Genomic DNA, 23,181 nt, shown 5'->3' with positions numbered 1-23,181 from the left:
ACAAAATATATTTAACAACAAATACTTTAGAACTCGCTGAATACAAAGTGATTTGTGTATTATTTTATTGAAAACTGTAAAGATATGAATCCTACTCTATGGGTTTTGGTGGCCATAAAAATATTCGTAATTTTTTGGCTAATTTATTACATCTTCGAGAGACGTAAGAGAAAAGCTTCTGTCGATAATCTGGTTGTAGCAGAACAAGGTGAACTAAGGAAATTTTAGATATTAATTGGATTCTTAAAGAATAATATGAAATTTGTGTTTGCTATCGTTTATTATACTAGGCACGGTTACGGCGTATGCTGGGGCACCTGTAACACAAATTCCCAAAGATTATAATGCATACAATCAACAGCAGTTATATCCGCCAGCATCGGCAACTACAATTCCAAAGTAAGTTAAAGTTTTTTTGTTTGTTTTGTAATTTCTCGAATTTAGTATAAAACCATACAAAATTTTTAGGAAATATAATAAAAATTTTAATTATTGTTCGTCCACATTTTCATACTAAAAGTAATAATTGCTTGTTTTAATGCCTATTTTTGTTTTTGTGTGTAAAATTCAAGATTTATCTATTCCTATTTGTGATCAAAAATATTCAAAATTGACATTGAATATTTAGTTTATATATAACGGAAGTTATATATAATTATAAAAATATATGTTTATATATACGTTTAAGGGTTAATTTTGATTTTTTTGATGTCATTCTAAATATGTACCTTTATAATACATATGTATTTAAATCGGTTGAAAGTTAAATAATATTTCACTACGGTTTCATAAAATTTACTAATATTCTATAATTTTATTTGGACCTTTACAGTTTATGGGTTAATATTATTATATTTTACTAAAACATAAAAAATTTACTTGTCCTATTATCAAAACTATTATAATTTTATGATAATAATGATGATTAACACTAAGGAATTAAGACTAATTTCAATCCTTGCAATAGGGATTATATGGAGAAAAAGGCTATTATGGACCAATTCTAGTGAAGAATTCTAAAATGTTGTAAAACTTTATGGATTATAAACTTAGTTCCTAGATTAATTTGTATTTTAGTTTAGATAACACAGATTGCTTAACGCACCCTTGGGTCCTAGTGATCCCTTTGTGATACCTGAAAGATATTAAAAAGAAAAATAGAAGATGGCGAGAGTCAATAAAGTTTAAAGTAAAATTACGAGTAGAAGAAAACTGCATTGAAATAAGAAGAATAATAAGTAGGAGAATAGAAAAATAGAGCTTGTTGAGGGAGTCCCAAGACTTCAAGCAAACACCATTTTTGGTGCAATCATGGATGATTGTCCCCAAACCAGTTGAAATGTCTGATAAAGTCATTATGTTAGATAATTGTGACAAGTCGTCAAAGAATCTCTGCCTTAAATATTCAGATCGTATGTCTCCAAATGCAAAGCAGTATTGACTCTTCTTCTTCCTCATCATGACAACTCTTATAGAAATCATTATAAGGCATTCCAAGTTGTCAATCATGTATGCCAAATTTACAACTTTACAGCGCAATCCCCATGTCCCCGAACCCACGTTAGAACAATTTTGGAATGTATCGCCATTCTATTTAAGGATGCCCGGCATTTCTGAACCAATATTGATGCTCTTTTTATGGCTGAAATTTCAGCCTGATGTATATTACATTCATTATGGAGCGTGAACGCTGGCCTCTTTTCGAGCCGCCTATATATACAGAAAGGCTGAGAGGAGAGAGACTTTCTTTCAAACAAGTGTCATACGATAGATCGTAATCGTAGTTTCTGTGAAAAAGTTATTGAGTGCAATAATCTATGATCAAATACCCTTTAGGACCCTGTTCCTGAGGTACTTAGCCTTAAGGCTGCAGTCTGTGCTATACTTTTGTGCAACAAATCCGTTGGAATTCAATTCATCATAGTGTACAGAGAAATATTTCATAAATTTCCGAGAATGATAGAAAATTTTAATCAATTGAGGGGAATGTTTTCGGCAAGTTTTCTAACCTAAATAAATTTCCGAGAATGATAGAAAATTTTAATCAATTGAGGGGAATGTTTTCGGCAAGTTTTCTAACCTAAATATAACTGATCACATATTAACGTTGTTTTTGCTCTATCTCTTCTTCTTATAAATAGAAACATAGAATTTCATATTATTATTAATTTGCAATTGAATCCTTTTAATTTTCAGCTTATATCCCTCCATTGGAATTGTAGATGCACAATCAAATATGGCGGCAACAAAGTGAATTATGTGAAGAATTAAAAAAAAAACTTTGTATACCCACAAGTCAATTGTTTCTATTGTCTTTGTTTTTTAACAAAACTGTATGTATTAATTAACTGATTTTTTATATAACGAATGTATCTTTTCTCTTTATAAACTCAAATAATTGAACATTTTGTATAAGAAAACTTAGATGTTTACACATAAATTTATATTTTGTATCAATTATGAACGAAAACAAAACGAATACTTTTTGTAAATTTTATGCTTTTTTGATAAATATTTTATATATAATTAAAAAAAATGAATATAACCCAATGTACTAACTATATGGACAAAATAAATGAAAGTTTATAAAACTCTATTAATGAATATTTTGTTTTATGCTGGATTTCTTAACTTTTAAAGGCAAACGAAGGCATTCGGTTGAAGAAAACGATGCTATAAACATCATATCATGAAGATATGTTTGTACGCAGTTCTCTATCGGTCCTGTTGCATGCTCCCTTACTTGGACATTTCGTTCGAGTTTCGGTAGGAAATGCGAGTGATCACAGATATTCATCCTCTTGGACCTAGCTCCGCTAGTTTAGCCAGAAAATGGACTTTTATGTTTTTACTCAAAAATCGAGTTTCGGCAGGAAATATATGTGATCACAGATGTTCATCCTTTTGGCCCTAGCTCCTCTAGTTTAGCCAGTAAATGGACTTTTTTGTTTTCACTCAAATATCAAGTTTTATTAAGACATAAAAGTTATAAAGATCGGTCCTGTTGCATGCTCCCTTACTTGGACATTTCGTTCGAGTTTCGGTAGGAAATGCAAGTGATCACAGATATTCATCCTCTTGGCCCTATCTCCTCTAGTTTAGCCAGAAAATGGACTTTTATGTTTTTACTCAAAAATCGAGTTTAGGCTGGAAATATAAGTGATCACAGATGTTCATCCTCTTGGACCTAGCTCCTCTAGTTTAGCCAGAAAATGGACTTTTATGTTTTCACTCAAATATCAAGTATTATTAAGACATAAAAGTTATAAAGATAAAAGACAGATATTCATCCTTTTAGCCAGAAAATGAACTTTTATGTTTTCACTCAAAAATCGAGTTTCGGCAGGAAATACAAGTGATCACAGATATTCATCCTTTTGGCCCCAGTTCCTCTATTTTAGCCAGAAAATGGACTTATATGTTTTCACTCAAAAATCAAGTTTTATTAGGAAAATACAAGTGATCACAGATATTCATCCTTTTGGCCCTAGCTCCTCTAGTTTAGCCAGAAAATGGACTTTTATGTTTTCACTTAAAAATCGAGTTTTGGTAGGAAATACAAGTGATCACAGATATTCATCCCTTTGGCCCTAGCTCCTCTAGTTTAGCCAGAAAATTGACTTTTCTGTTTTCACTCAAAAATCGAGTTTTGGTAGGAAATATAAGTGATTACAGATTTTCATCCCTTTGGCCCTAGCTCCTCTAGTTTAGCCAGAAAATTGACTTTTATGTTTTCACTCAAAAATCGAGTTTTGGTAGGAAATACAAGTGATCAGAGATTTTCATCCTTTTGGCCCTAGCTCCCCTATTTTAACCAGAAAATGGACTTTTATATTTCACTTTGCCTTGCCGTATATTCAAAGAGTTTTCAGGCAATATTCGCTTCAAATGAATAAGTTATATTTGGCACAGGTCCTCTGTGATGTCTGAGCAGATTTTTTAAAAGATCTATCGTGATTTTTATGTTTTACACCCAATATATATTTTAATTATTAGTTTTTATTTAATTTCGATAGGGTAAGCAAAGTACTACCGGTTAGTTGTTAATAAGTTCCCATTTTAAAACGAAGCTACATAATCCAATTCCAATTAATTTCATCTTCTGTTTTTCATATTTTATTCGATTTTTTTTATAGTTTTTGTGCAAATTAAAAAAATAATAATAACAATACTCGTACATACTTGTATAAAAGTTTTATGTTTTAATAAAAAAAAATTAAAAAAATAATAAATAAAAAATAAGTAATTCCTTTTTTTATTAATTCACGAAAAAAAAGGATATCACAATAATGAAAGCTAATAAACTTTTATTAAAAATTACATAAACATTTAGGATAATAAAATTATAAATTATGTTCTATTTTAATTTAATATTTTTTGGAATACTTGGTAAAACTTTTTTTTTTTTTGTAACATGGAATAGACGACATTCTTTGTTTGACTGTTTGTAAAAATGTTTTGTGTTTTAGTGAATACAAATTTTATAAAAAAGATTTAAACAATAGCTTTTAAGCAATTACATATTGTCTAATAAAATTTTCAATAAATTTACATATCTATATAAGATAATTAATTTTTTAATTATTTATTTGTTACTTGTTATGGCAACTTCTATTTTTGCTATTTCTCTAACAAGTCTTTAAATAAAGTTCCCTCATTCTGTTTTTTGAAAGTCGTTGGTTGTATCTCTAGTTTGTATGGAAAAATGAAATGTTGGAAAACATTTGTTTACATTGGATAGTTGGGATTGTAGGGTGCTTGTTTTTGGTAACCAGTATTGTTAACTTGCCCAGCACCGGCACAATTAACAGCCACATCATAGGGAGGTGGATTCATATTAGTCGCTGGATATGGTGGTAAATGAGGTTGCATACTGCAAGAGCAAAAGATTTATACAGTTTTTAAGTTAAATTTAATAACAATTTTAAGTAAATTTATTTAAATCTTACCCAACTGGAGGTTGACCTGCAGGCATAGGCATTGGCATGGGCATTTGTGTAGGAGCTCTATAAAGAGAAAGTAATAAAAAAGTTTATGTTAAACAATTGTGGTAATAATCATTTCCTCTAGAAAATAATATGCCATACTTAAGGAATATACATATTTAACCAAAAAGATTTTCCTGAGATAAACAATTAGAACAGGCAAGGATCCAGTTGAAGCGTTTGGGGGGAAGTTTTGTTTTTCTACTTATATTATTTTTTTCCTTTTTCCTGATTTTGTATATTTTGTATGAAAAATTTTCGGTTTTGGGTTGGATATTTACCTTTTTCCCCCCCCGTGGATCCGCGCCTGATTTAGAAATATATAGAAAATGTTCCTCTTTTGTTTGCTACATAGTTTTTCTTTTAATTGTTTCAAGAGTTCTACTAAACTATATTCCAAATGGAACGGTGGGTTCCATTTGGAATATTGAACTATATTCAATAATGGAACGGTGGGTAAGACTACAAAGATCCAATGGATGACCCGAACAAGAGAAAAACCATAACCTTTTTTGTGAATGAATAAGACAGAGTTTGGCATGAAAGTACGAATTTTGATAAGGTACATGGGATTAAACTGAACAAGAACTAAACTAAAACTGAAATAGAACTGAAATAGAACTGAACTAGAACTGAACTAGAACTCAACTAGAACTGAACTAGAACTGAACTAGAACTCAACTACAACTGAACTAGAACTGAACTAGAACTGAACTAGAACTGAACTAGAACTAAACTAGAACTAGAACTGAACTAGAACTGAACTAGAACTGAACTAGAACTGAACTAGAACTGAACTAGAACTGAACTAACTGAACTAGAACTGAACTAGAACTGAACTAGAACTGAACTAGAACTGAACTAGAACTGAACTAGAACTGAACTAGAACTGAACTAGAACTGAACTAGAACTGAACTAGAACTGAACTAGAACTGAACTAGAACTGAACTAGAACTGAACTAGAACTGAACTAGAACTGAACTAGAACTGAACTAGAACTGAACTAGAACTGAACTAGAACTGAACTAGAACTGAACTAGAACTGACTAGAACTGAACTAGAACTGAACTAGAACTGAACTAGAACTGAACTAGAACTGAAACTAGAACTGAACTAGAACTGAACTAGAACTGAACTAGAACTGAACTAGAACTGAACTAGAACTGAACTAGAACTGAACTAGAACTGAACTGAACTAGAACTGAACTAGAACTAAACTGAACTAGAACTGAACTAGAACTGAACTAGAACTGAACTAGAACTGAACTAGAACTGAACTAGAACTGAATTAGAACTGAATTAGAATTGAACTAGAACTGAACTAGAACTGAACAAAATTGAACAAAAATTGAACAAAAATTGAACAAGAACTGAACTAGAACTGAAATACAACTGAACTATAACTGAACTAGAACTGAACTAGAACTGAACTAGAACTGAACTAGAACTGAACTAGAACTGAACTAGAACTGAACTAGAACTGAACTAGAACTGAACTATAACTGAACTAGAACTGAACTAGAACTGAACTAGAACTGAACTAGAACTGAACTAGAACTGAACTAGAACTGAACTAGAACTGAACTAGAACTGAACTAGAACTGAACTAGAACTGAACTAGAACTGAACTAGAACTGAACTAGAACTGAACTAGAACTGAACTAGAACTGAACTAGAACTGAACTAGAACTGAACTAGAACTGAACTAGAACTGAACTAGAACTGAACTAGAACTGAACTAGAACTGAACTAGAACTGAACTAGAACTGAACTAGAACTGAACTAGAACTGAACTAGAACTGAACTAGAACTGAACTAGAACTGAACTAGAACTGAACTAGAACTGAACTAGAACTGAACTAGAACTGAACTAGAACTGAACTAGAACTGAACTAGAACTGAACTAGAACTGAACTAGAACTGAACTAGAACTGAACTAGAACTGAACTAGAACTGAAACTAGAACTAGAACTGAACTAGAACTGAACTAGAACTGAACTAGAACTGAACTAGAACTAGAACTGAACTAGAACTGAACTAGAACTGAACTAGAACTGAACTAGAACTGAACTAGAACTGAACTAGAACTGAACTAGAACTGAACTAGAACTGAACTGAACTAGAACTGAACTAGAACTGAACTAGAACTGAACTAGAACTGAACTAGAACTAGAACTGAACTAGAACTGAACTAGAACTGAACTAGAATGAACAGAACTGAACTAGAACTGAACTAGAACTAGAACTGAAACTAGAACTGAACTAGAACTGAACTAGAACTGAACTAGAATACTGAACTAGAACTGAACTAGAAACTCAACTAGAACACAACTAGAACGAACTAGAACTGAACTAGAACTGAACTAGAACTGAACTAGAACTCTGAACTAGAACTGAACTAGAACTGAACTAGAACTGAACTAGAACTGAACTAGAACTGGAACTAGAACTGAACTAGAACTGAACTAGAACTGAACTAGAACTGAACTAGAACTCTGAACTGAAACTAGAAACTAGAACTGAACTAGAACTGAACTGAACTGAACTAGAACACTGAACTGAACTGAACTAGAATGGAACTAGAAATGAACTAGAAACTGAACTAGAAACTGAACTAGAACTGAAATAGAACGACTGAACTAATTAGAATTGAACTAGAACTGAACTAGAACTGAACAAAAATTGAACAAAAATTGAACAAGAACTGAACTAGAACTGAAGTAGAATTGAACAAGAACTGAGTATTATTTAGCTATAAGAGTTACTAACTATTTTAAAGCTTAATAATGAAAACTATTTCCAGTATATATGTTAAACCCATTGAGATAATGGGGGCAAATAGTATATTAAAATAGGAAAAAACAACTTGTTAAAGAATTTAAAAACATGCATTAGTTTTTTTTATTTAAAAAAATTAATCAGCCATTGATGTTGCATCAGTTTTGGGTAATAACAATGGTAGGATTGCTTGGAATCTCTTGGTTATAGTTTGATTTTACCACATAAACGGTACTAGGACTATTGAGGGGGACGAATTGAGATTGTGTTTTCATGATTTTAAATAAAATATTAAAATATCTATAATAAAACTTACCCCTGAGGAGGGTAGGGCGCAGCATAGGCTTGTGATGGATACGCTGTTGTTGTAGCCCCTACTGGCATTTGTGTAACGGGATAACCACCAGGTGCTGTATGAGTAGCAGATGTTACAACCACAGGTGCTGAAATTGACAGAAGAATATAAAATTAATGAAATGTTTTATTCTTTTTTTTATAAATGCTAAACTTAGTAGCTTTGTGTTTGAAAGAAGAAGTGAGTCATTATCCATTAATACCCATAAATTGCGTGTTTCCTAAACATCGCGTTTACCTGCTATAACTTCACCCGGATAACGGTTATTGCGCTTTCGTCGACGTATTAAAACCACTGCACTTGTTATAACAAATATAGTGCAACCAATGCTCAATCCAATAATAAATCCATCCATTTTGATTTAAATTTTTAATATAAATGTACTTTTTGCGAGTGTTATTAATTTTATACTATTTGTATGGGTAAAAAAAGCAGCAAATAATATCGGAGCGATAAAACTTGCTAAAGATTAGGATTTTCATTGGCAATTGATAAGAAACGAACGTTGGTATGTATACCAATAACATCTACTATATATATATAGTTAGTTACCTATACATTAGTTAGTTGTCTGATTTTATATTTTTGTTTATATTATCAATTGTGGAAAAATAACATTGCCCATACAAGAAGGTTTCGTTAATTGTTATTTTTATTTTGCTATACCCTACTGCACAGTTATGACTTCTAGAAATAGAAGAAGTCTAATGGATCATCTTTTACCGTTCTATTTAAAATCTATTCATTATTCGTTTAAACAATATACATCTGTGTAAAATGTAAAAGTACAGATTCAAAGTTGTAGAATGATCTCCATATGTTCAAGATAAAATGCTTTTGAAACTTGTTAAAATTTTGTATATCGTATAAACCCCGTACTACCGGATCCTTCGAATAGATCTTAAGTGGTTTCTACTACTGCGGATGTAATGTCTGACTAAAATACTACCCACCCACCCATACATTACATGAAATCGAACCATCCACAGGCACGAATAAACGACTGTATATTGTTTATGTATGTACTAGAAAGAAGCGCTATATCATGCATTGTCGGACTACCCAAGTTCTCAGGACGGAGGCAGATCAGAAGTTCCTCATAGTTTCTTCTTACTCCTCGTTATGACAACTTCTTCCGTAGTTAGTAAATGAAAGATTTAGTGACCGCTACAACCGAAAATCCCAACAAACTTAGATATCGTTAACCATCATACTGAGGCCAGATCAACATTGATGTCGTCAGAGATGACCATCTGCTCTGAGCAGACCTAAAAAGTTTCTGCTGTATGAAAGATTTACAACATGAGAGTGCAAAACCAAATATTATGTCGATTTCCCGGTACTCAGAGTAATTATGTGGTTCGCCATCTCACAGGGAGAGGTTCGGGAATCACTTTGGATGTTTGATACAAATTCTGATATTTCTATTGTTTAACATTTAGTACTTCATGGCCAAAAGCTCGACCTAATAGATGCTACAGCAATCGTTAAGCCTGAAACAAACCATGTTGTTATAAATGGGGTTTGTAGAAGCCGCTGTTAAAGATTTGCAGCCATTAGTACAATGGACGCATGAACGATATAGTTAAACTTTCAGACTTCAACAGCGTTGTGTCTAACAGTCAAGATGTAATTACTTGGCCATGAGATCGACAGGCTGCCTGAGAATAAAGAGATCATGTAATGGCGTGCAAGTGATCAAATCAATATAATTGCAGTAGATGGATCTTTCCAAATTTTTCCATGTCCAATAACCATTTTGCAGTCTTGGGATTAATGCCGTAGTCCTTCCTTGGACTCTTATCTGAGAAATACTTTAAGGTCCATAATTGTGATATTAGTAATAGAAATAAATTCGACTTAATTGAATCTTAAAGAAAATTTTCGACTTTTTTTAAACGTAATTTTCAAAATTCCGATTTTTTAAAACGATTTCTTCGAAATACACTTCCGCTAAACACTTTAACCCCCATTTTCACAATGTATAGTTATTTTTGAACTTTAAGTTATATTGACAGTTCTCATACAAAAATTGTCTTAACTGGAAGAATAACTACCAGTTAAACGATAACTGGTGGTGGTGAAATTGGGGGTAAGTCACATAAATAGATTGTATATACATACATATATAGTTTGATTTTAGTAATTTTTTAAGTAAAAGTAAGTTTTGGAATACAGTAGGTCCACAAATCACATATCACTTTTAAAATTCTTTTTCATTCTTTAACACAATTTACCATTTCGATGATTTTTTCTTCTTGTCAAGAATACAGCTATTGATGTTAGAAAAATACTAAAACACTAAAACGACCGCAATTATTAATGTCAAATTCATAGCACATTTAAATGTTTTAAACGAGTAACTAATTTTAAGTACTATTTAAGGCATTTTACAAAAAAGTTAATCGAAACAATTCATTGTTGTTTTGGTGAAACCATCATAAACAGCTTGAGATTTCACAAATTTGATAATGGCATGGCAAATAAAACAATATGGAAATGCACAGAAAGTGTTATTAGATAAGGGAAAATAGTAATGTGTTATACCTATAAAGCGATAAAAAACGAAAAAAAAAAAAAAACATTTCGTGAAATTTCGTTTGCTTTTTTGCAAATAACGGAAAAAACAATGATATTGTGAGAGTTTATTTGACGTGAAAGATTTGAGTCTCTTTTGTTTAGTGTTGCCAACTATAGAAATTTAACTATCTTTAAGTGTTGGCTACTAAAATTTTAAATGCAAGTGTTTTTGTTAATGTGGAAGCTTTAAGGCGACCAGGTGAAATTATTGATCATTTTCAAAAGAGCCAATTAGTAGGACTATTAGGCTAAATTAACTATGGACTATTCTATATACTATGGATTAGTCTATTAACTAGTCTTTTGACTGGTACAAGTTACTAGATACTAGTTTATTGACTAGCATATAGCCTATTTTATGGACTAATCTATTAACTTGTCTGTTGACTAGAAAAAGGATTTGTTTATTATTGGTCTATTGACTAGCGAATAGTCAGTCAGAATAGTAAATCAGTCTATGGATTAGTTTATAAACTGGTCTATTGACTACACTAAGGAATAGTCTATTAATTAATCTATTAAATGGTCTATTGACAGGCCTAATGTCCATATTGACTGATCGTTTGACTAGTTAATGAATTTGTCATTTGACAAGTCTTTTTGATAGTATATTAACTAGTTTATGAACTAGTCTTTGGACTAGTCTATGAACTATAATATTGGCTAATTTATGAACTAGTCAAAGGACTATTCTTAGGTCAAGTCTAAGAACCAGTCTGTGTACTAATCTATATACTAATCTATGGACTTCGTTGATGATTTGTCTATTAACTAATCTAAAGACTAGTCTAGCGACTATTCAACACTTTATGGATTAGACTATAAAGTGGTCTAAGGATCAGTCTAATGACTTCTTCTTGACTTTTGTATTTTCGCGCCTTTGACCAGTCTATTAACTACTCTATTGACAAGTATAAGAAGATTGACTTAGAATTAGTCTAAGAACCAGTATATATACTACTCTTTTGACTATTATGACGAATTTAACTAGTCTATGGACTTTTTTGTACTATATGGACTAGTCTATTGATTAGTCTATAAACTAAACTATATTGAAATTTTGCTAGATATTAAACCAATTGAAATATATGTATATATAAGATATGAAGCGAAACTTATATCCGATCGGCTCTTAACTTTAGGCAAACTGACCAAAGATGGTTATAGGACACGTCATGAAAGTATACTGGACACATAAGAAGTCTATACACAAACATCGGATTTAGCCAATCTCATACCAGAGGCATAATATGTCGGAAACTTTGAAACACTGATCCCATATAGATTGTCATGGTCAAGCGGAACATTATAGCAAATACCCATAGGAATCTGTTGCTACATGGAAGTCTCTAAACTGGGGAACAAAACGGGTCTGGGGTTCTATATTAATGATCCTGAAATATACTACTGTCTACGTAATCACAACACTAGTTTCCAGGCAAAAGTCCATACAATACCGGAATGCGTAAATTGGATTAGAAGGCATTTAGGACGATATCAGGTGATAAGGTTAAAGCTAAGACCGTGTTACCAGGCCTCTCGGAAGTAGTCGACAACAAGAGAGCGAATTTACTCACTTTAAAGGAAAGAGAGCTAGTAGTAGTTAACGAACGCAAAACCACTCGACGTGGGCTGAATTGAAAATATGGGAGAGAAAATTCCAAAGGCCTCTTGTAACAATGAAACGGTGAGTAGAACCAGAAAAATCCTATAGGCAGCACGAAAATGATCAAGTATGATGGTAAGTATTTTGAGTGGATATACAGGAGTACGGTCACAACTATACAACGAATCTACAGCATGTTGAGAGGACAGTGCACTTTCTTTGTCATTCGTAAGGTTTCCGTCGAAATTCTATCAAAATATCTTGAGAGTAATATTATTCCGGAACACTGATTGGATTTACATCCACGAAACTGAGTTATTGTACATCGGACGATAATACCTTCATACATACATATATTAATTTCCAATTAAAAATCAGATTAAAACGCAAACCAAATATCTTTAGATTAGTTTTTACTTCAGATATTTTCTGGGTAAAATGAGTCATTTAATTTAAAACGTGTAAGGCCATGACTCACTATAATATTGGGTTCTTAGATCAATCAAAAATTATAGGTGTGCTAAAAGATAAGTAGAATTGTGCGAAAATTATAATTAAACTGCCATATGAGCAATTTTTTTTGAAAAGTTTTTATGATTTAACATATTTTTAGAACGTTACACTTATTAATTGCAATTTATTTTCAAAATTATTAATATTTTCACATATACTAACTAAATATGTAAAGGTTTCACTAACTTTTTGGAAATAATTCCGACTGTTTATAATAGACTTTCCGACGAATACAATTACAATATAAAATGAATAAAACAAGACCGGCAAATACACAACTGAATACCGTGATCATAATAATGGAAGCTACATGAGGATCGGTGGACATTTTTTCTTGTTTTAACTTGTTTTTAACAAATAGGTAAATTTAAGTGAAAAATGTATATTTGTTTTAGTTTTAGTTAGTACTTTTAGACACAATGTTTTAATCAATACTAATGATTTTAACAAATCATTTCCTTATTTGTAATTTAAGAGGAGTCTATTTAGTCTATTTAGTTATAAAAGATAAGATATCTGTAATTTATTAAAATATATAATTATATAGTGTCTTAGTTAAGTGGTTGACGTATATTGATTTATTTTAAATATTAGTAAATGCATTTATTGTAATATATCATATAAACTTCGGATAACTGCACATTAGAACGATTCATTTTGTATGAAGAGGGGGGTGGGGGAGATGATTTAGTTACTCCACTTTAAAATATTTTAGGTCTATTGACCGTTATTCGTGGGCATCACACTTTTTCTTAGAAGAAGGCTATTAAGAATTTGGATGATAAATTTGGGTCGTCTGGGTCGCTAAATAATGTTCGACTTGAACGACTTAAAATGGGAAATGATCGTCCCTAGACTTAATCATTGCGCAAAGGGATATTCACACTCCCCTGGTGACCCTATCAAAACTAATAGATGACTGGGGTTTGAGTGAGACGGTCAAATATCGCCACTTGTAGAATATCGAAACTGCTCTGGACCAATCTTACAACGGATAGGACTTAGAATCTCTTCTTTCTTAGTAAAAAACTCGATTAGCCTTCTAACTGGTATAATTACTGGGCACTGTATTATTGGACATATGTCGGAACGTATGGGCTACCCACGTTATAGATACCTTCTATGTGATTGCCAGCCTTCAAGACTACAGACTACTCTATCTTGGTAAAGCTATTTTCCATGATCTGGACTGTCTCAGAGATCCGTCACTAGTAAACATGTTCGGTTTTATTAGAAATACCGGCGGGTTTTCACAGAGACCACAAAAACCAAGTAGTCAACGAAATTAGAAAGGAAAACCATTCTCTCAACATAAGGGAATGGCAATTCCAAGGGTATCACAATGGGACACAAGGCCTCTGAGTGAACTCGCTAACTAGCGAACAACACACGTAACCTAACCTAACCTATCCCAAATGGACACATATAATAGTGGAATGATAAACAGGACGTCTCAGATTGAATAAGTTCGAGGTAAGGGTAATAGTTCTCATTCTTCGTGGACACACAGATTTGCAAGCAAACTTTCCAAATTTTAAATAACAGATTCAAACTATTTAGAGCATGCGGAGAGAACAGTGAAACGCTGGAACACGTTATTTTTCATTGCCAGTTTTTTTTCGAAATAAATGGAGTATAATTTACATTCCAAAGACCGCTATATAAGATTTTATCACCAATGTTTTCAGCGCACAAGAGACTCGATAGTGACCTAAATGTATTTTTTCGCATTTGGTGGTAATTGGTCGCCACGATCATGCAATTTAACATCACTGGATTACACAAATTTTCACGCAGAGTATAAAACCAGTTCAGATTACTAAACCCAGATGTCGCCCTTACATCTGCACTTTTTTGGAAAAAAATGGTACTAATCACAACAATTTGAAATATAAATCGTTGGAAGAACTATATCCAAAATAGTTCTAAAGAAGCGTTATATGTTTCCTAGAACAAGATCTGAAGATGGTAAATTGGAAAAAATCGTAATAATTGAATAAAAAATTAGTACCAGAATTGTTTCTTAGAATGAGTGTCGACTCCAGATCTTATAAATCTTAACGCCAGACTAGAGTAAATATTTAAAAAAAAAGTTCTAAATCAGTCCGCCTTAGAAACTACAATTGCGGTTTGAATAAATAGTTTTATATCAAAATTCCCCCTTACCGCTCAGACTTTATTTATAAAATAAAAACTCATAAATAATTACAAATAAATAAAAAAAGTACATACTTGAATGTGACACTGTCGTTTGATTATAGACATTTTTACGTTTCAAACAGCACCAAACAATTAAAATAATCCAAAAGACAACAATTGCGGTTGCAATAAGAGCACCGAAAACAATTGATATAATTGCTCCTGTTGGCAAACCGTCATCCATATGCATATCCATTATGTTATATTTTTATTTTTTTTTATAATTAAGTTTTACACTAAATAATGGCTTTTTACACAAACTTTCAATATCAATTTTTTACTGGCAACTAACGGAAGAATAATATTTTTTGGCGTTTCGATTGTCACCTTTACTTAGTGTGGGTTGTTGTGTATAATAAACAATTGATAAGATTACTTAACTTCACGCATAGTAATGTGGTGGTATAAATAACGTGACCGGATGGTCTTTTAAACAAATGTATGATTTCCAAGAAAAAGTGGGATTTTGAAAAGAAAGAATAATTTCGTAACTTTTCAAAGTAGAAATGCTAAATATATAAACTTATAAAAAGCAAAATTTTAAAGTGTTGGATAAAAAATAAAATCTATGTAACACCTGTCAAATTCAATATTTATTCCATCCCCCTACCAACTTGCCTACCAAGGCAATCTTAAAAACCAGTTGGCCACGTTAAGCATGGGTATTTTATTATTAAAAATCCCCAACAATTGAATGAGAAATAAAAAAATCCCCGTTATTTTATATGCTCAATTAAAACAGAACACATTCGTCTCAATTATCTCGAAAATATTTTGAATTTTAGTCCCTTTCTCAAAATGTGTTGCAAAATATTAAGAATCGGAAGAATTCATATTAAAATTTGATTCAAGGTGACAAATATAACAATAAAAACATTAAACCTAAGACTACACATAGACTAGACTATAGACTAGACTATAGACTAGATAATAGACTAGACTATAGACTAGACTATAGACTAGACTATAGACTAGACTATAGACTAGACTATAGACTAGACTATAGACTAGACTATAGACTAGACTATAGACTAGACAATAGACTAGACTATAGACTAGACTATAGACTAGACTATAGACTACTAGACTAGACTATAGACTAGACTATAGACTAGACTATAGACTAGACTATAGACTAGACTATAGACTAGACTATAGACTAGACTATAGACTAGACTATAGACTAGACTAGACTAGACTATAGACTAGACTATAGACTAGACTAGACTATAGACTAGACTAGACTAGACTAGACTAGACTAGACTAGACTATAGACTAGACTAGACTATAGACTAGACTAAACTATAGACTAGACTAAACTATAGACTAGACTAAACTATAGACTAGACTATAGACTAGACTATAGACTAGACTATAGACTAGACTATAGACTAGACTATAGACTAGACTATAGACTAGACTATAGACTAGACTATAGACTAGACTATAGACTAGACTATAGACTAGACTATAGACTAGACTATAGACTAGACTATAGACTAGACTATAGACTAGACTATAGACTAGACTATAGACTAGACTATAGACTAGACTATAGACTAGACTATAGACTAGACTATAGACTATAGACTAGACTAGACTAGACTATAGACTAGACTATAGACTAGACTATAGACTAGACTATTAGACTCAGACTAGACTATAGACTAGACTATAGACTAGACTATAGACTAACTGATAGACTAGACTATAGACTAGACTATAGACTAGACTATAGACTAGACTATAGACTAGACTATAGACTAGACTGTAGACTAGACTATAGACTAGACTATAGACTAGACTATAGACTAGACTATAGACTAGACTATAGATAGACTATAGACTAACTTAGACTAGACTATAGACTAGACTATAGACTAGACTTAGACTAGACTATAGACTAGACTATAGACTAGACTATAGACTAGACTATAGACAGACTATAGACTACTATAGACTAGATTATAGACTAGACTATAGACTAGACTATAGACTAGACTATAGACTAGACTATAGACTAGACTATAGACTAGACTATAGACTAACATAGACTAGACTAGACTAGACTATAGACTAGACTAGACTAGACTAGACTAGACTAGACTATAGACTAGACTAGACTATAGACTAGACTAGACTATAGACTAGACTAGACTATAGACTAGACTATAGACTAGACTATAGACTAGACTATAGACTAGACTACAGACTAGACTATAGACTAGACTATAGACTAGACTATAGACTAGACTATAGACTAGACTATAGACTAGACTATAGACTAGACTATAGACTAGACTATAGACCAGACTATAGACTAGACTATAGACTAGACTATAGACTAGACTATAGACTAGAATATAGACTAGAATATAGACTAGACTATAGACTAGACTATAGACTAGACTATAGACTAGACTATAGACTAGACTATAGACTAGACTATAGACTAGACTATAGACTAGACTATAGACTAGACTATAGACTAGACTATAGACTAGACTATAGACTAGACTATAGACTAGACTATAGACTAGACTATAGACTAGACTACTATAGACTAGACTATAGACTAGACTACTATAGACTAGACTATAGACTAGACTATAGACTAGACTATAGACTAGACTATAGACTAGACTATAGACTAGACTATAGACTAGAATATAGACTAGAATATAGACTAGACTATAGACTAGACTATAGACTAGACTATAGACTAGACTATAGACTAGACTATAGACTAGACTATAGACTAGACTACTATAGACTAGACTATAGACTAGACTACTATAGACTAGACTATAGACTAGACTATAGACTAGACTATAGACTAGACTATAGACTAGACTATAGACTAGACTATAGACTAGACTATAGACTAGACTATAGACTAGACTATAGACTAGACTATAGACTAGACTAGACTATAGACTAGACTAGACTAGACTATAGACTAGACTAGACTAGACTAGACTAGACTAGACGAGACTATAGACTAGACTAGACTAGACTATAGACTAGACTAGACTAGACTATAGACTAGACTATAGACTAGACTATAGACTAGACTATAGACTAGACTACAGACTAGACTATAGACTAGACTATAGACTAGACTATAGACTAGACTATAGACTAGACTATAGACTAGACTATAGACTAGACTATAGACTAGACTATAGACTAGACTATAGACTAGACTATAGACTAGAATATAGACTAGAATATAGACTAGACTATAGACTAGACTATAGACTAGACTATAGACTAGACTATAGACTAGACTATAGACTAGACTATAGACTAGACTATAGACTAGACTATAGACTAGACTATAGACTAGACTATAGACTAGACTATAGACTAGACTATAGACTAGATTATACTAGACTATACTAGACTACTAGACTATAGACTAGACTATAGACTAGACTATAGACTAGACTAGACTATAGACTAGACAGACTAGACTAGACTAGACTAGACTAGACTAGACTAGACTATAGACTAGACTAGACTATAGACTAGACTATAGACTAGACTAGACTATAGACTAGACTAGACTATAGACTAGACTATAGACTAGACTATAGACTAGACTAGACTAGACTATAGACTAGACTATAGACTAGACTATAGACTAGACTATAGACTAGACTATAGACTAGACTATAGACTAGACTATAGACTAGACTATAGACTAGACTATAGACTAGACTATAGACTAGACTATAGACTAGACTATAGACTAGACTATAGACTAGAATATAGACTAGACTATAGACTAGACTATAGACTAGACTATAGACTAGACTATAGACTAGACTATAGACTAGACTATAGACTAGGACTATAGACTAGACTATAGACTAGACTATAGACTAGACTATAGACTAGACTATAGACTAGACTATAGACTAGACTACTATAGACTAGACTATAGACTAGACTATAGACTAGACTATAGACTAGACTATAGACTAGACTATAGACTAGACTATAGACTAGACTATAGACTAGACTACTATAGACTAGACTATAGACTAGACTACTATAGACTAGACTATAGACTAGACTATAGACTAGACTATAGACTAGACTATAGACTAGACTATAGACTAGACTATAGACTAGACTATAGACTAGACTATAGACTAGACTATAGACTAGACTATAGACTAGACTATAGACTAGACTATAGACTAGACTATAGACTAGACTATAGACTAGACTATAGACTAGACTATAGACTAGACTACTATAGACTAGACTATAGACTAGACTATAGACTAGACTATAGACTAGACTATAGACTAGACTATAGACTAGACTATAGACTAGACTGTAGACTAGACTATAGACTAGACTATAGACTAGACTATAGACTAGACTATAGACTAGACTATAGACTAGACTATAGACTAGACTATAGACTAGACTATAGACTAGACTATAGACTAGACTATAGACTAGACTACAGACTAGACTAGACTATAGACTACTAGACTACAGACTAGACTATAGACTAGACTATAGACTAGACCATAGACTAGACCATAGACTAGACCATAGACTAGACTATAGACTAGACTATAGACTAGACTATAGACTAGACTATAGACTAGACTATAGACTAGACTAAACTAGACTATAGACTAGACTATAGACTAGACTATAGACTAGACTATAGACTAGACTATAGACTAGACTATAGACTAGACTATAGACTAGACTATAGACTAGACTATAGACTAGACTATAGACTAGACTATAGACTAGACTATAGACTAGACTATAGACTAGACTATAGACTAGACTATAGACTAGACTATAGACTAGACTATAGACTAGACTATAGACTAGACTATAGACTAGACTATAGACTAGACTATAGACTAGACTATAGACTAGACTATAGACTAGACTATAGACTAGACTATAGACTAGACTATAGACTAGACTATAGACTAGACTATAGACTAGACTATAGACTAGACTATAGACTAGACTATAGACTAGACTATAGACTAGACTATAGACTAGACTATAGACTAGACTATAGACTAGACTATAGACTAGACTATAGACTAGACTATAGACTAGACTATAGACTAGACTATAGACTAGACTATAGACTAGACTATAGACTAGACTATAGACTAGACTATAGACTAGACTATAGACTAGACTATAGACTAGACTATAGACTAGACTATAGACTAGACTATAGACTAGACTATAGACTAGACTATAGACTAGACTATAGACTAGACTATAGACTAGACTATAGACTAGACTATAGACTAGACTATAGACTAGACTATAGACTAGACTATAGACTAGACTATAGACTAGACTATAGACTAGACTATAGACTAGACTATAGACTAGACTATAGACTAGACTATAGACTAGACTATAGACTAGACTATAGACTAGACTATAGACTAGACTATAGACTAGACTATAGACTAGACTATAGACTAGACTATAGACTAGACTATAGACTAGACTATAGACTAGACTATAGACTAGACTATAGACTAGACTATAGACTAGACTATAGACTAGACTATAGACTAGACTATAGACTAGACTATAGACTAGACTATAGACTAGACTATAGACTAGACTATAGACTAGACTATAGACTAGACTATAGACTAGACTATAGACTAGACTATAGACTAGACTATAGACTAGACTATAGACTAGACTATAGACTAGACTATAGACTAGACTATAGACTAGACTATAGACTAGACTATAGACTAGACTATAGACTAGACTATAGACTAGACTATAGACTAGACTATAGACTAGACTATAGACTAGACTATAGACTAGACTATAGACTAGACTATAGACTAGACTATAGACTAGACTATAGACTAGACTATAGACTAGACTATAGACTAGACTATAGACTAGACTATAGACTAGACTATAGACTAGACTATAGACTAGACTATAGACTAGACTATAGACTAGACTATAGACTAGACTATAGACTAGACTATAGACTAGACTATAGACTAGACTATAGACTAGACTATAGACTAGACTATAGACTAGACTATAGACTAGACTATAGACTAGACTATAGACTAGACTATAGACTAGACTATAGACTAGACTATAGACTAGACTATAGACTAGACTATAGACTAGACTATAGACTAGACTATAGACTAGACTATAGACTAGACTATAGACTAGACTATAGACTAGACTATAGACTAGACTATAGACTAGACTATAGACTAGACTATAGACTAGACTATAGACTAGACTATAGACTAGACTATAGACTAGACTATAGACTAGACTATAGACTAGACTATAGACTAGACTATAGACTAGACTATAGACTAGACTACAGAATAGACTACAGACTAGAGTACAGACTAGACTGCAGACTAGACTGCAGACTAGACTAGATTATAGACAACTATGTGTTTGAGATATGTGGTCAAAATTGTTAAAACATAGACATAAAATTAAATATGTAAAAAAATTAAATTTATCATACGTGAAATAGTCGCATTATTATAAATATTTTTTCGTCTTCGACAGCAGGAAACCATAGTCAAAATACATATTACAACCATAGCAGTACTAATTAAACTGCCCATTACTATTCCAGCTATTTCTCCTGTTCTTATGGACATTTTTGTTTAAATTTTTAAGTAAAATTGTAAAAAAACTTCAAATCAATCAAGAAAAATTATAAACTTTATTAATAAACAATACAGGCAACACTAAATTATGAAATTTTATTTTATATTCAATTACTTGTATTTTTATGTATAAACGATAAGATTATAAACAAATCTCCTCATGGTAAATTATTCATCATTGTTTAAAAATAAATTAATTATAAACATTTTAAAAATGTGCTATATTAAGCGATACCATACATGGGAATTTTTCATTAAGCATTAAAATTTCATTACCATTTATAGAAAAAATTGTAATGAAAAATATTTTAAGTATCATTTAATGAAAATTATATTTTTTTCATTATAACTTTTTTTGATAATGGTAATGAATTTGATAATGAATTTTCAAAAACGAATTTAATTAGTATTTATAATTGTCGAAAAATATATTAAGGAAAATTTTTCGAAGATTCGAGGTTTGAAAGCTTTTAAAACCAGTTCCCGTAGCCCAAATTGGCTAAAATTTTGCAGTCATAAGAACATCTGATGACAATACAATAATATGTTCGAATATTCGAAATTAAGTTCGAAAATTCGAAGTTATTTTCGAAAATTTTTTTATGTTTTTAAATGAATCTCTGTGTCATAAAACCTAAAAAAAAAATTTCGAAAATTCGAACTCGTGTTCGAAAAATTTTTAAAGCTGTTAAAACTAGTTCTTCTATTCCGAATGTGCTGAAATTTGGCATACATGATTTCACCTAATGACAATACATTATAATGTTCGGATATTCGAAATTAATTTCGAAATCCTAACTAATGTTCGAAAATTTTTAAAATCCATTGAATAATGGTAATGCAAATTTATTTTTAAATAATTACTAATGAAATCGTTTCATTAAAAACCATTACCATTAGACAAAATAATGCTAATGAAAAAAAAAATAATTATAATTTTTTTCAATTTAATGCTAATGAAATCGTCAATTAATTAGTCGATATAATTAACTACTCCCATGTATGAGCGATACGTTCGCACCTCAAATATAATTTCGGTTTGAGAGTTTGTTATATATTTATAGGCGGATTAATATTTCAACCATGGTATTGGATCCAGCTAATAGCAGGGAGATATCTTATTGGGTCTGGATGAAGATAATTCAAACATTTTACATATAATGGATTTGACAAGGAATCCATTCCTTTTGACGTTAGCAAAGAAGTTGAAGGGTAGCCCAAGCACTCAGAGTGCAGTTATTACTACGTTTTTCATACATAAATACTTTATTGATCTCCAATTCTTGCTAAACTGTGGGCAACTATGGCCGTTATATGAATTTCGATTGGAATAACTGCAGTGCTAAGCCCTAGTTCTTAGAGCAGCTGTTATTACAACGAATGTTGATCTCTGAACTTTATATAGTTGATCTACAATAAAATCCTTTTTCAATTGAAGTCCACCATACCAGAGATCAATCCCATCAAGTCCCCTTAT

At 31.9% G+C, this 23,181-nt stretch overlaps 1 protein-coding gene across 14 annotated transcripts in view; it reads right to left on the bottom strand.

The window, feature by feature from the left end:
- Positions 1-4,669: 4,669 nt before the first annotated feature.
- LOC119608729 (protein shisa-5-like) overlaps positions 4,670-23,181 on the bottom strand; it is a 38,858-nt gene continuing 20,346 nt past the window's right edge. For 9 of the 14 annotated variants that reach the window (XM_037963261.1, XM_037963264.1, XM_037963260.1 and 6 more), the window contains 3 exons: positions 8,081-8,207; positions 4,950-5,006; positions 4,670-4,873 (listed from right to left, as the gene is read on the bottom strand). In XM_037963261.1, coding sequence (XP_037819189.1) covers positions 4,729-4,873; positions 4,950-5,006; positions 8,081-8,207 — 329 coding nt within the window. In that variant the 3' untranslated portion in view covers positions 4,670-4,728. Of the gene's footprint in view, positions 4,874-4,949; positions 5,007-7,855; positions 8,005-8,080; positions 8,208-8,356; positions 8,568-13,004; positions 13,208-15,050; positions 15,340-21,556; positions 21,759-23,181 lie in introns of those variants that run through there. The other 5 variants (XM_037963256.1, XM_037963251.1, XM_037963255.1 and 2 more) reach the window with 5 other exon arrangements.

The sequence above is a fragment of the Lucilia sericata genome, unplaced genomic scaffold (genome assembly GCF_015586225.1).
Source record: "Lucilia sericata isolate MDLA Ls3-8-SP2 unplaced genomic scaffold, ASM1558622v1 Contig000877F_arrow, whole genome shotgun sequence".
Taxonomy (NCBI): Eukaryota; Metazoa; Arthropoda; class Insecta; order Diptera; family Calliphoridae; genus Lucilia; species Lucilia sericata.
The sequence above is the reverse complement of the archived record's forward strand: the minus strand, read 5'-3'. Positions and strand labels throughout refer to the sequence as shown.